General features: G+C 37.4%; 1 protein-coding gene across 2 annotated transcripts in view; it reads left to right on the forward strand.

The window, feature by feature from the left end:
• GPATCH2 (G-patch domain containing 2) overlaps positions 1-13,591 on the forward strand; it is a 166,344-nt gene that overhangs the window by 140,774 nt on the left and 11,979 nt on the right. The window contains exon 9 of one of the 2 annotated variants that reach the window (XM_059942411.1): positions 10,378-10,466. In XM_059942411.1, the coding sequence (XP_059798394.1) occupies positions 10,378-10,466 (89 nt within the window). Of the gene's footprint in view, positions 1-1,520; positions 1,662-10,377; positions 10,467-13,591 lie in introns of those variants that run through there. The other variant, XM_059942418.1, reaches the window with a different exon arrangement.

Genomic DNA, 13,591 nt, shown 5'->3' on the forward strand with positions numbered 1-13,591 from the left:
GCAGTAAATTTCTGACTACAGCTGCAATAAAATCCAGAATTATATCTACAAACAATTATGGTCAGGCATTTTTCCACTGAATTTAATCATCAATGTAGTTGACAAACTGCTTAATTCAGTCAAACAGGCAGCTTCATTCTTTTTTTTCTAGAGAATTTAAAATAATTGTGAATGGACAGATTCATTGAATTTCTTAACACTTGATGCTACAAGGGGACGTCCTCTCCTCCCACTCCTTTATAGGGTCCAGCTCCCACCATATTGCATTGCTTCCAGAGCCCCAGATACAGCGTGTCATGTGTGCACCTCAGGGCATTTGTGCCTCTTCAGATGTGTTCTCTCAGCTAGGGGACTAGAATGCCTTACATGCCTGCTTGGAATTCTCTTTGAATATTGAGTTGAAATCATTTTCCCACATGACTTTAACCCCTACCAGATGAAAGCCATATCTTTTTTATTTCTCGATCCTGTTTTATGGCATAGGGCATGGCGTGCATTACATTTTCAGTAGATGTTTATTAAATGGAGTATAATAACTAAGTTGAATGAGGTACTATGTTATAGGGGAAAAAATGATCCTTTCGAGGCAAGTGTTCCTTGGTTCAAATATGAGAACTTTACATTCTGTTTATGTGATCTTTGACAAGTACCAGTTTCTCTGGACCTCAGGTTCCTCAGACCTGGGTTTTTGTGAGGATTAAACAAGACAGTATGTGAAAATGTTTAGCATAATACCCCATATATAGCTGACAGTCAATAAGCGTGGATGTTCCTGGTAATTTAGATAATAAATTCTAAGACTTAAGAAACCAACATGTATTCAAAATAATTTTTTAAGATAATAAAATATATTCTCTGTCCTGCCCTTTTAACCCCATTATTCCCTGAAGCTGGTAAAGGAGAGAAACTCAGCACTTTTGTTCCAAAATGCTACTGAATTTAAAGCTGGGTTTAGAGTCAGAAATTATCAAATAGGACAATAAGTAAAAAGTCAATTCGACAAATATATTCAAATATTATATACTGCACTGAATGAAGTGGATATGAAAATGAATAATGCATGGACTTCACTTTAAAAAGTTAAGAATATTAGGAATACCATAATTTTATTAATAGTTATAAATGGCAACAATACCAAATACCATCCTGGGAAACATTTCATAGTGTCTGATCAGAGAGAGAATGTGGGATTATATCTGCATCTGTAGTCTGATCTGATGGTTCTCTTATGTAAGATACAAGATGTTATCAGGACCAACATCCCAATTTTTTAAATGTAGACATATATCTTCTTGCATTTAATGGAGATATCCAAAAGAATCATATTTATTTTGAGTAATTTTTTATGTCTCCTAAGAGTCAACACTAGCTTTATCATTTTTTAAGGAAATTAGAATAAACTTATTGTTGAAACTCTATACTGAATATCAATGATAATCAGATTCCAGAAATGTACAGTTATAGCTAGGAATCAAGTAAATTAAGTCAATATCAGTTTACTAAGTGCCTATTTTTCCTAGGTACTATGGTGTGAAGAATAAAAGAATACTCCAAGATGCCTCAAATAACTTAGATTCTGCCTGGAGAGACAATATCAAAATTTGAACTCAGGCGAAATGAATTTTTCTCCATTTCCACAAAGCGGTGGCCTGCTGCTATAACTGTGTGGATTTATTACATCGTGTAGTAATTTCTCATTCATGTGTGTCTCCTGTGTTAGGCCATGAGCCCCTCAATGGTAGGCGCTCTTATTCTTCTTTGTGTTTCGTTTAGCATCTAGTAAAATACATGATTCATAGTCAAGTTTTGTTAATTGTTAAATGAGTATTTTTGAGTGAATTGAAATAACAGTTCAAGAAAGCGTTATCCTAAAAAATGCATGATTGATTGCCAAGTGGAATGTGGAGGCAACAGTTGTTACCGTAGTTTGACTTGTTTTAGTTCAATAAATATTTACTGTTTTGCTCATAGATGAGAGGCACAACTAGCTTATGTGAATTAGACATGGTGCTTGGCCTCAAATTGTTTCCAGCGTATATTTAACTGACAATCCACTCTAATCCGAAAGCAACTTGAGGACATACAGTAGAACAAGTTTAATGACAGAGATATGCACAGATTGGTAAGAAATATAAGGAAAAGGCACTTGGAAAGATAATGAGCTTAGTAAAGTTTGAAGAGAGAAAGAACATTTAGATTTAAATGCCCTGGGAGAACTTTGAAGGGAGAAAGGGCAGGCTCTCAAAGATGGCGGAATTAGGAAACACGGCAAGGAAGCTTTTTCTAGTGGGTAGAACACACTGCTTGTGTGTTAGCATGTATGCATGGACTTGGCGACTGACAATTCCTTAAAACAAAATCAGAAGGAATTAAACAAATATGGGAAGCATGATGGCGGTACCAGTGAAGCTAAAATGTAACAGCAGTTCTCCCATATAGATTTTTCGAAACCTTCCTGAATAATTTGCTCTCTGAAAAGATTAACTTTCCTCCCGATGTGAGAATGTCCTCATTCACATACGCTCAGAACGTTCTAATATCTACCCGAATTGCATAAAACAACCTCCACCACTTTCAGGTACCATTTGTTTAGAATAATGAAGAGCTACAAAAGAAGCAGCATTTAACTGAGCTGCTTAGGGATATAGAAGTGTGTGTTTATTAACCCACGCAAGGAATGGTATCACCAGAATCACAGACCCTCGGGGCTTTAGATAAAGCATGGAACACACCGGTGGAGAAGCAGCAAGTCAGCTTTGAAGTGGGAAGTACCGAGTGGTGGCCAAGAGGAAAATCTGTGGCAGTGGACTGACCTGAGAAAGTCAGTGGGTTTCAGACTCACAGGAGGCTTGTGGGTTTTTAATGAGTTTTTGAAACGAAAATGAGTGCTTTATTCTTACGTGCTATGACACCTTTTTAAAGCCAGCAGAATCAAACGTTAAGGAAGAATTTAACTTTCCTATTAACTACCAAAAGAATTCCTACTTGTTATTTAGAAATGACCCTAATTTATATCCTTATTATAGCATATTGATAGTGTTGAGATGTGATGAGTTTATACCATCGTATGTTTATCTCGTGGCTGTTTCCTGACACTCTACACTAGGCATTCTTCTGGTTGTCTTATACCATTGTGTCCCCTGTACTGTGTGATCCTGGGTAAATTACTTCACTTCTCTGTGCCCTGGGCTTCTTATCTGTAAAGTGGAGATGGTAATAATAGTAAATTTATTAGCTAACAGTTATCAGTTGCTTAGTGTGGGCAGGCACTGTACCAAATGTTTTACACCAGTGATCTTTAAATAAAATCTTCAAAAAACCTTTGAGGTAAATACTAATCTAATCCCAATTCTTGAAGGTAAGGAAATTGAGGCAAAGGGAGTTTAAGTAACATGCCAAAGATTCCTTAAAATCCTTCTCAAACATTGACAAATATGGTGTAAGTTGGCCTTTTCAGAGAACTAGTTGGGAAAACAGAAATGGCAGCGTCAGAGGAAAGAAGTTCTGTCGGAGACTCAGGCAGATCAGTCCAATGGAACCTAAAACTTCATCTAACACCTCAGTTTCCACAGTGGGAAAAGTTCCACCATGCCTTTGACAAAGAAATACCCCCAGCTGCAGAAACCACTTACATTTATTAATCGTCTTGTTTGCTGTTTTCTAATTCATCTCGTTATAATTTGTTGTTTTTTTGGTTTTTTTTTTTTTTTTTTTTGTCCCATGCTCATTGTAAAAATAAAGTCCAATATTAAGGAGAGGCATAAAGAAGAAAATTCCCACGAAATGCCATCACACTGGAGATAATCGTCACCAGTCTTTTGTTGCATAGTTTCCATACCTTTCAACAAATACATATGCATGGTCTATAATTTGGAAATATTAGTTTAGTTACTATGAAGAAAAGTAAAGCAGGGTGAGGAGACGGAGGAATGAAGGGGGTCGCTTTTTAGGTAGAACATAGGATAAGTGTAGATATTTGGATGAGGCTTTTTTTTTAAAACTTACACTATTAAATTCTATAGTTTGTGATACTGTAAATAGAAAAGGTGGTCTATGTGTATAGAATATTTTAAGTATTCCATAGAAATATTAAGATAGGTATTTTAGATTATGAATACTAGTTTGGTATCAGTCTATAATGTTTGGTGTTAATGTCTCTGTTAATGGTTCAGAATCAGATAGGAATCATGGACCTTCTTGCTAAAAAAGTATGCATATGCACGTTTTGCACCTGAAGCCTCCCACCGTCTCCCCCGTGTCACCCCCTTGCTCACTACAGTTCAGCCAAGTGGCTCTGCTCTGAGGACCCTGCAGGGTCCTTGGCTGCTGGGGCAGTGACTCTGGTCCCTGAGCTCCCCGAGAGCCTCCTGACACACAGCTGCCCCTCACACTCGCTGGGCGCTCCATGGGGGACGTGCTTATTGGCATATAACCTGGCACAGAGGAAACACACAGGAAACATTAGTTCTGGCAGCAGCCACCAGATACCTGTATGCAGCAGGATAAAGCAGATTGGGAAGAAGAAGGTCTGGACTTGAACTCTCAGACGAGGTGGAAGAAGCATTAACAACAGGACAGACCCTTCTGAAGCTGTTGAGGGGAACTGCACCCTGGCAGGCAGACCACGGTATCCAAGGGGTGGAGCCTCAGACAACAGGTAATCGGAGGTTATCGAACCGCAGAGTAAAGAACCGCCCCAGCAGGTAGGCGGTGACAGGAATGGGGGCCAGGAGCATCTGATGCTTGGAGAAGGTCAGCCCGCAGCGTTAGAGACAGATCCAGTCACCAGAGGCATTTTAGCATCTGGGGAAGTCCAGGCAGTGACCTAAATCTAAAAGAACTAAGGTATCAGAAGGTTTATAACGAGATAGGATATGTCCAAAGTAAAGCAAGGGTCCAAATCCTGGGACACAAGTACTGCGTTCAGCACACTGAGTTATAACTTAAACTACCCCTTGCTGATGTCAGGAGTGTTCCCAAGCGAGGGGAAATGGGCTTGAGACAGAACGTGACGCCACATGACCAAAGCCACAAGAGAAAGAAGGCGCCAGAACCAACAACTGATCAGGGTGTGAACAAACAATACCAAATGCAAAAGGTTTTTCATGCACAAGAAGGGGCTTAGAAAGAAAACATCATTAAAAACAAGGATTTAGGGCTTCCCTGCTGGCACAGTGGTTAAGAATCCGCCTGCCAATGCAGGGGACACGGGTTCGAGCCCTGGTCTGGGAAGATCCCACATGCCGCAGAGCAACTAAGCCCGTGCGCCACAACTACTGAGCCTGCGCTCTAGAGCCCGTGAGCCACAACTACTGAGCCCGCGTGCTACAACTACTGAAGCCTGTGCACCTAGAGCCTGTGCTCCGCAGCAAGGGAAGCCACCGCAATGAGACGCCCACGCACGCCGCAACTAGAGAAAGCCCGTGCGCAGCAATGAAGACCCAACACAGCCAAAAATAAGTAAATAAAATAAATAAATGTTTAAAAAAAAAACAAGGATTTAATGCGCTCCTGGTAGTTAAGAAATATTTATGCTCAACAGTACTTGATATGTGCATATTGGCACAGAAGGAAAAGTGCTAGATACTGATGTTTACTTGTTCAGTTAATATGTTGAGACATATTGACACGGAATAAAGGGGAAGAGAGGGTGATTTGGATCTAGAAGGGAAAGTTCACATAGGGCTGGATTTGCACCGATTGCTCCTCCAGTGACACCACAGACCCACTTCATTTCTGTGCAGCTGATACCCTGTCCAGGCTTATATTTTTCTAACTGACAGTGAGCGTTCTTGCCAAATGCCAGGGCCCATAGTCACATCTGTTTGTCTCTTCTCTGCAGCTTGTCCGAGGCTGCTCGGCAACACATCTTATCCAGGGGGCAGCTTTCAGTAGGCCTAATTCTCTGAAAAGCCGAATGCGCATACAATGAAGAGACAAGTTCCTCTTGTCTTCTCTTTAATATTATTGTGTTTGACACCGCCTGCTTCAGACCTTGTCAGCCCTTGTCAAAAGACAGGTTCTCAGGCAAGGTGGTCCTCCCTAGTATTTTTTGTCTCTGCTTTGTGGGGTTTTTTTGGATTTTTTTATTTTTTTGTTTTTTACTTTTTTTTTCCTCTGGATGAAATGCCCACTTTCCCGCCACCACCCCATTTAAAAGGATGACGGGATAACCAAGTGAAGTCTGGCTCAAAAGCAGAACAAAACGAAGATTTCCCTTTGAGCTCTGCTTTCTAATATTTAATAGGAAAATTTTCAGAATGAGTACAATGGGAAACAGTGTTTCAAATCATAGCTGACACTGCTTATTAAATCCATAACAAAAAAGCATTATTTCTTTATCCTTTCCACTTAAAGATATGTGTGCGTTTACCCCTAGTATTTTAAGGTGTTAGTAGTTATAAAGTTACCAGGTTCTGACTTTTCTCCCCTCTTTTCCACCCAAGCAAAGGCTCTCACTGACTGACACAAATATACTGATAGGGCTGATGGGTAATTTCCTAACAGTGCCTTACAAAAGGACCTTAACATTTTTAAACAACTTTGGGTCTGTTCATAGGACAACGTATGGTCATTCTTCAAAACACCACAGCAAAAAGAAAACAAACAAAAACCAAAAATTGCCAGCCATCACCTTGAATAATAATCCACGTGTTCTGCTTTGCAAAGACAAATGACTCATTTAGGCTGAAGCAACTAGGCTGCCTTTGAGACGTTCATTGATTTTAAATTAAAAAAATAACTGCTCTGTTTTGCATTAAGAGTGACAACTAAATAACGGAGTAGACCTTGCTTAGTGTTATTTGTAGCAACTCCGTTGCACCTGTGTGAAGGAAAGGGGGGAGGACAGGCTTAAATGAGTAATCTTACTGATCAATAATCCCGATCTCTCAATGTGCTGTAGCAGGTAGTCAATTCTTGATAGAATTACTGAAATACAGCTCGCTGTTTTTCTTATGGCTCAGGTCTTTGGGTTCAGTGTACTGATTTTATTAACTTTAACTTTATTCTCCTTGAATGTTTGTCTCTTTTCCTTTATGTAGCTACATTGGGGGTGGGGGAGGGGAGTTGAAGGAAAATGTGCTGTTCCACTTGTTCTGGACAGATACCCAAAAGGGAATTTGGGGTCCAGCAGATGAGAAAAAGGCTTAGAAGAGGGAGTTGTTCTTGGAATTTGTTTTTCACCCTCTTTGTAAACAGGCCTTCCTAATAAGTTTGAACAGTGTAAAAAAAATAATAAAGTTTTAAAGGCAATATGGACTTGGGAGAATGGTTTTTCAAGCAATTAGAAGACTCCGGTTACACACAACTAGTGCAAGAACAATGTAAGTAGAAACTAGCCATCTTAATAGTCACAATGAACAGCTACTGTGTACTCTTCTAATGATTTCTAAAAAGGTATTTCTTCAGAAGTTTCATTGTGTGGCATGATGTTATTCTTAATTATAACAGAGACTGATAACCTGGGAGGAACTGTGTGTCTGGACTACTCACAAACCTGGTTACCCTCCCAACCCCAGCTCATCAGCATCCCATGAATCTGGCCAGCTTGCTTCTGCTAAATGGTCTTTAATGACCCCACAGCAGCTATAAAATCCAAACACCTTCACCGGGCAAATGTGGCACATATGGCCCATGGTCGGGCCACAGCGTTCTTCTTCCGCCATATTATATAGTTCCTTCTGTAAACACTGCTACCCAGTCATCCTGAACTACTCAAAATTCTCTGAACAGAACAAACTCTTTATCATTTAGAAATACTTTCAGCAACAGGTATAGAAAACCTGACCAGCAGTGGCTTAATCTAAGAATATTTATTATGTTTTAACAAGAGGATAAAAAGTAGATAGTCCATGGGTTGGTTTTCACCCATAACAGAAGGGCCACACTCCAGAATTCAGATTCCCACTTTATTCCCATTTCTAGAATGTTACTTTCCCCTCCTCCTCGGCTAGTCCTGATAGCCGCGCCTGTCTGGTACATGCTCTGCGGAAGGTAAACTACTCCAGTCTTTTTTCTAGGAGGGAGGTTTCAAGAGGGATCGGAGATGTGTGAGGATAATGTTGTACAAATAGGTAAAATCATGTCTCTTTTACAGATATCAAATGAATATGCATTTGAGATTTTAACTCATTGATTAATGAGGGAACCAGGCAGATGTTTTAATGGGTTCAAAGGGGAAAAGAAAGAAGCACAAATGTATATGGAGTAAGGAAGATTGAATGAATGTACCGATGGGTGCAAACCAGCTTTTCCACAGCGGGGAGGATTGTCCTTCCTCAGGACAGAACTCATTTGCATTACTGCAGACAGGAGTTATTTTCCATTGCTTTCAGTTATCTGTAACTTAGAGTTGTAAAATAACTCGCATAGAATCAGAATCAGGTGAGTAGAAAGGTGTACTCTATAGTTTTCCATTGAAGCACCAATTTTTCCCTACAAAGAAAAAAGGTATATTCAGTAAACGCTTAGAATTGTTATAAGGACTAAATATCATAATCTCTAGTAATATTAAGAAAGTTCATTGTGCCTGCCACTAATCATTTCATATATTTTGACTTAATCTCCCCACTCAGACTTAAAACTCTTCCAATAATAAGAACTGAACTTTCCATTTCGTTGGTATCTTCCACTTCCTTATTCCTCATTTTCACCATCACTATGGAGTTGTATGCTAAGTCAGCAGTAGATACTAATAATTGCTTGCTGAATAAGTGAATTCATTAATTTTTATAAAAAGGATGTGACTTTTTAATTTTTTTAAATTTCGATATAGCTTTTAAAATATATAAATATATATATATAAATATAAAATAAATATATAAAATATATATTATATATAATATATAAAATAAAATATAAAATAAATATAGCCATTTATTTTTTCTTGGTATTATGATCCAAAACCACACTTCAAAATCCAATAAAAATGTTATAGTTATACATACTAGTAAATATTTTGACATGTGTGTGTATGTATTTCTGCAAAGTTCATCATTAATTGAATGAACTAATTTTTTAAAATATTTTAATAATTATAAATATTTATAGAAGAGAAGCATTATGCACTCAATACAAAGGGAAGAGAAAACTAGATAAATACCCATTTGCTTCTACCTATATTGATAGATTTTCACAGTATGCTTCTTTGGTTGTATATACCCCTTGGATTAGCCAGCTCATTGATTGTACTTTACTTTGTACATTATAGATAGAATCTGTATTTAAAGTAATTTTACTCCCCAACTCCAATTTTTCATTATATTTAAACACCTGGGTATAAGTGTGGAAGTATATATTTTGAGTTTTAATTAGTTTTAGAATTAGTTTCATTAATTAGAATTTAATTAATTAATTAGAATCCGTTTCTTCCTTTTACATTTTTCTCTAATAATCTGGTTGTTTTCTAATTGGGCCCTATAAAACTTCAGTATACTACCACATATCTCTCTGAATTACTAAAAAGTCATGTTTTCTAGTAAACATGCTTTATTTATTTCTGCTTCACGATCCCCAGATACTATCCTAACCCCATGTCGGGGATTATAATCCAGGACATGAACATAAGAGTCCTCTATAGCTTGAAAATCTTGAAGACTTGTACATCTTTTCCATTTTATTAGTTTTCTTGATTTCCAATTGAGCCATTTCTAATTTTTCCAAAACTCATAAATGTAGGAGTCCATGTTAGACAGAACAGTCTAATTCTGATTAGTTCCAAGAATAGCAGAAGGTCTGCTTCTTAGTTCTTATACATCATGTCTTTACAAAGGTAATCCAATATCATGTTAGCTCGTCTAGTATCAATATCAGCATTAATGCATTCAAATTTTTTCCTCACCTAGCTAATAAATAATTAACTACAGAATTCTGATCATGTGAATTATAAGGAAGAACATCACTATTTCCTTCTATTTAAAATGTTTTAAGAGAATTCACTGCCACATAATATCCTAAAAGAAATTGATCATACTTTTCCTGTAATAAATGTTGTACTGACAGTAAAGCATTAGTAACCAATTGATAACCTAGCAACAATATTGTGATCTCTTTAGATAATTAATCTTAGCTATTTTCCTGTCAGAAGCAACAGTGCTTGATTTTATGTTGAGCCAGAAAGATTGCCAGTTTTGAAAATTAAAAAGCATTCCTTTTATATTATTCATTCCAGTAACAATTTATGATGGCGCATTTAGCTGCTGAACGCTTGTCAACAAACGTAATTATGTTTCGATATAAACAAGATTGGTGGTTTTACTAGGCTGCTTCATCTTTGTTGAGAATGTTTTGATTTAGGTTCAGATTATACAAGCTGTGTATTTATGTGTCATTTTTTTCCCTCCTTTGTTAATAGTTTTTTCTGATAATTACTTGTAGGCAAACAAGCATGCATTTAGGATCCCTATGCACTGGAGACATCAAACGGAGAAGAAAAGCTGCACCTTTGCCTGGACCTACTACAGCAGGTAAAAGAAAAAGGGCTTGGGGCAAAACACACATATAAAGTTCATAAATCATCAAGAGTAAAATACAGATAACCCTTAATTACCTGCACTGAGGAAGAAGCACAGTTACAAGAAACCAGTAAAGCAAATCATTTGCCTTTGGTGTCAGGATGTATTGTGTGTTCCTTGTGTAGGTTTTTCAGGCCGCCAATCACTAAAATATTTCCTACACACCTGCAAAACTGTGTGAGGTATTACAGGATACAGATACTTCAAAGGCTGTGTCTTTGGCCTCAAGAAAGTTACAGACTTGTTGGAAAAACAAGGCATAAATTGATGAAAAGGTAAATAACCCCAGAGGAAATTAATAGTAATGAATTCACAAGTATTGAAGCAGTCTCAAAACACAAGGCCCATGTGGTAGTAGATGCCAGCCTGGTCATGAATGTGGCAGTCTGGTTTCTACACCCAGCTCTGCAGAGATCTTTGATTTCGTCTTTCCTTACTTAGACAAGTTAGCATTAGAATAAAAAATCTCTCATCATTTCCACCTCGAAAACCATGTCATTCTAATGAGTGTGGTATAGGGAAAACCACAAGTTTTGAGCTGAGAGAAGTCATTAGACCAAAGGGGACAGGAAGCCTTCCTGGAAAGGCAAAGACCTGAGCTCGGTAGGGAAGGATAAGAGTAAGATTAATATGTATTGCAAGATCTCGTGCAATATACCCTGAGAAAACCATAATTCAAAAAGAGTCATGTACCACAGTGTTCATTGCAGCTCTGTTTATGATAGCCAGGACATGGAAGCAACCTAAGTTTCCATCGACAGATGAATGGATAAAGATGTGGCACATATATGCAATGGAATATTACTCAGCCATAAAAAGAAACGCAATTGAGTTATTTCTGGTGAGGTGGATGGACCTAGAGTCTTTCATACAGAGTGAAGTAAGTCAGAAAGAGAAAAACAAATACTGTATGCTAACGCATACATATGGAATCTAAAAAGACAAAAATGGTTCTGAAGAACCTAGGGGCAGGACAGGAATAAAGACGCAGGTGTAGAGAATGGACTTGAGGACTCGGGGAGGGGGAAGGGTAAGCTGGGATGAAGTGAGAGAGTGGCATGGACATATACACACTACCATATGTAAAATAGATAGCTAGTGGCAAGCAGCCGCATAGCACAGGTAGATCAGCTCGGTGCTTTGTGACCACTTAGAGGGGTGGGATAGGGAGGGTGGGAGGGAGACGCAAGAGGGAGGAGATATGGGGATATATGTATACATATAGCTGATTCACTTTGTTATACAGCAGAAACTAACACAACATTGTAAAGCAATTATACTCCAATAAAGATGTTAAATAGAAAAAAAAAGATCTCGTGCAAGAGCAGTGGTGTGGGAAGCAGAGATAAAATCCTGTGATAAGGGAGCCGACTAGGCCTTAAATGTGGACATGCGCACAGGAACAAACAACAATTAACTGTATGGGTTTGTAATTCAGCAAACTGACTATGAGAAAATGCTTTCCATGTCGATCTTTGATCAATTACAAAGTTATAGTAGTGGCCTATTGCTTGGGGTCCTTAACCGTTCATATTTATAAACTGTCTCAACTTCATTTAGGAATTCTTTTATAGGAAGAGTTATTTTTTCCAAGATTAAATATAGAATATGAAAATAAGATTCAGATTCAACAGGAGAGTAAGCAGTGAGAAGGGGAAAATACAGATATAGATAACAGATATGAATAGACAGATATCTTGACATGATGATTTCAAAGGAAGTAAAAGAGGTGAAGCTTAAATTCTGTATTCAGTAGACCTATCCCATAGTTCAGCACTAAAAAATTAAAGAATAACTTAAAATTGGGGCACCCACATACAGTTGTTCCATCCACATAAAGGGCTAAATTATGAACTGTAGTTATAAGTGTAGTTACAAGTGTGATATCTGGTCTTCATCCTCTAACTTTGTTGAATTTTCAGAATTTGGAAGTAGGAAATACCTGTGTGCAGAATGTGTTTGTGTTCATGTAGAATAATATTTACCACTTACTGGGTGCCTACCATGTACCAAAACCTTATTTTATCTTTGCAACAACTTGATGACTTAGGTGTTACAATCATTCACTTTACACCATAAAATGAAGATTCAGACATGTGTTAGGGTCTTCTTAGCTACCTAAGAAGGCAGAATGATTGAAGGGCAAAGGGAGGATTCAAGCCAATGTCTGCATGACTCCTAAACTCATGATCTTTTCATAACATACATATGGCCTTTCTGTAAGAATATATATGTAAAGACCGTCTTATTCCATGTGTCTTATGCAATTATATATATATCTTTATTTATATATAAATAGACTATTACATAATTTATTTTTATTTATATAGACTATTATGTATCTTAAGTGCCCTAAAAGATTTATCTAAATTTGCTGTGTAGAAATACAGAACTTTCATTGCAACACTTGTAATACATCTCTATATACAGGAACATATAGCTACTTTTAGATCAAATACATGTCATAAGTTCCTCAAATCTTTCATAAGGCAAGTATAGGATTCTTTAATATTCCCATTCCAGTTGAATGGTCCCCTGAATTCTCTTATCTTTCAATGATTCAAACACTGGTGGCAGAAATAGTACAAGAACAATCTTAGGAATGTGACTAAAGCACCTCAGAGCCCGCAATAAGGAAGAGAGAATATCAGGGTCAGGTCCTAACACTCTGAACATATGTGAAGTGAGAAGGAAAATGCATAATGGTTGGGGAGAGCATAATGTGATTATTTCTACAGGGTGATTTTGATGATGAAACTCAGTAGCATCAGAGGAAATCATTTTTACAGCATATGGGTATAAACATTAAACTTTAGCCTAAAACATTCATAAGCTTACACCAGCATATTCCAAGCGTTGTATTTCAAAACTTCAGTGATTCTCTTAAGACTCAAGATTTCAATTCTATTACTAGATTATTTACCTAAAAGAACATAACTCATAGAAATTTAATGCATTTTTGTAATTAATCAAATAGTATTGGAGTAGGAGAATTAGGTTACTCATTTTTGATGCATTTTTACAATCCATGTATAACTGTTCCTCTCAAAGAGGAAGAGAATGAGGTTACTTAAAAA

The sequence above is a fragment of the Balaenoptera ricei genome, chromosome 1, assembly GCF_028023285.1.
Source record: "Balaenoptera ricei isolate mBalRic1 chromosome 1, mBalRic1.hap2, whole genome shotgun sequence".
NCBI classification, from domain to species: domain Eukaryota; kingdom Metazoa; phylum Chordata; class Mammalia; order Artiodactyla; family Balaenopteridae; genus Balaenoptera; species Balaenoptera ricei.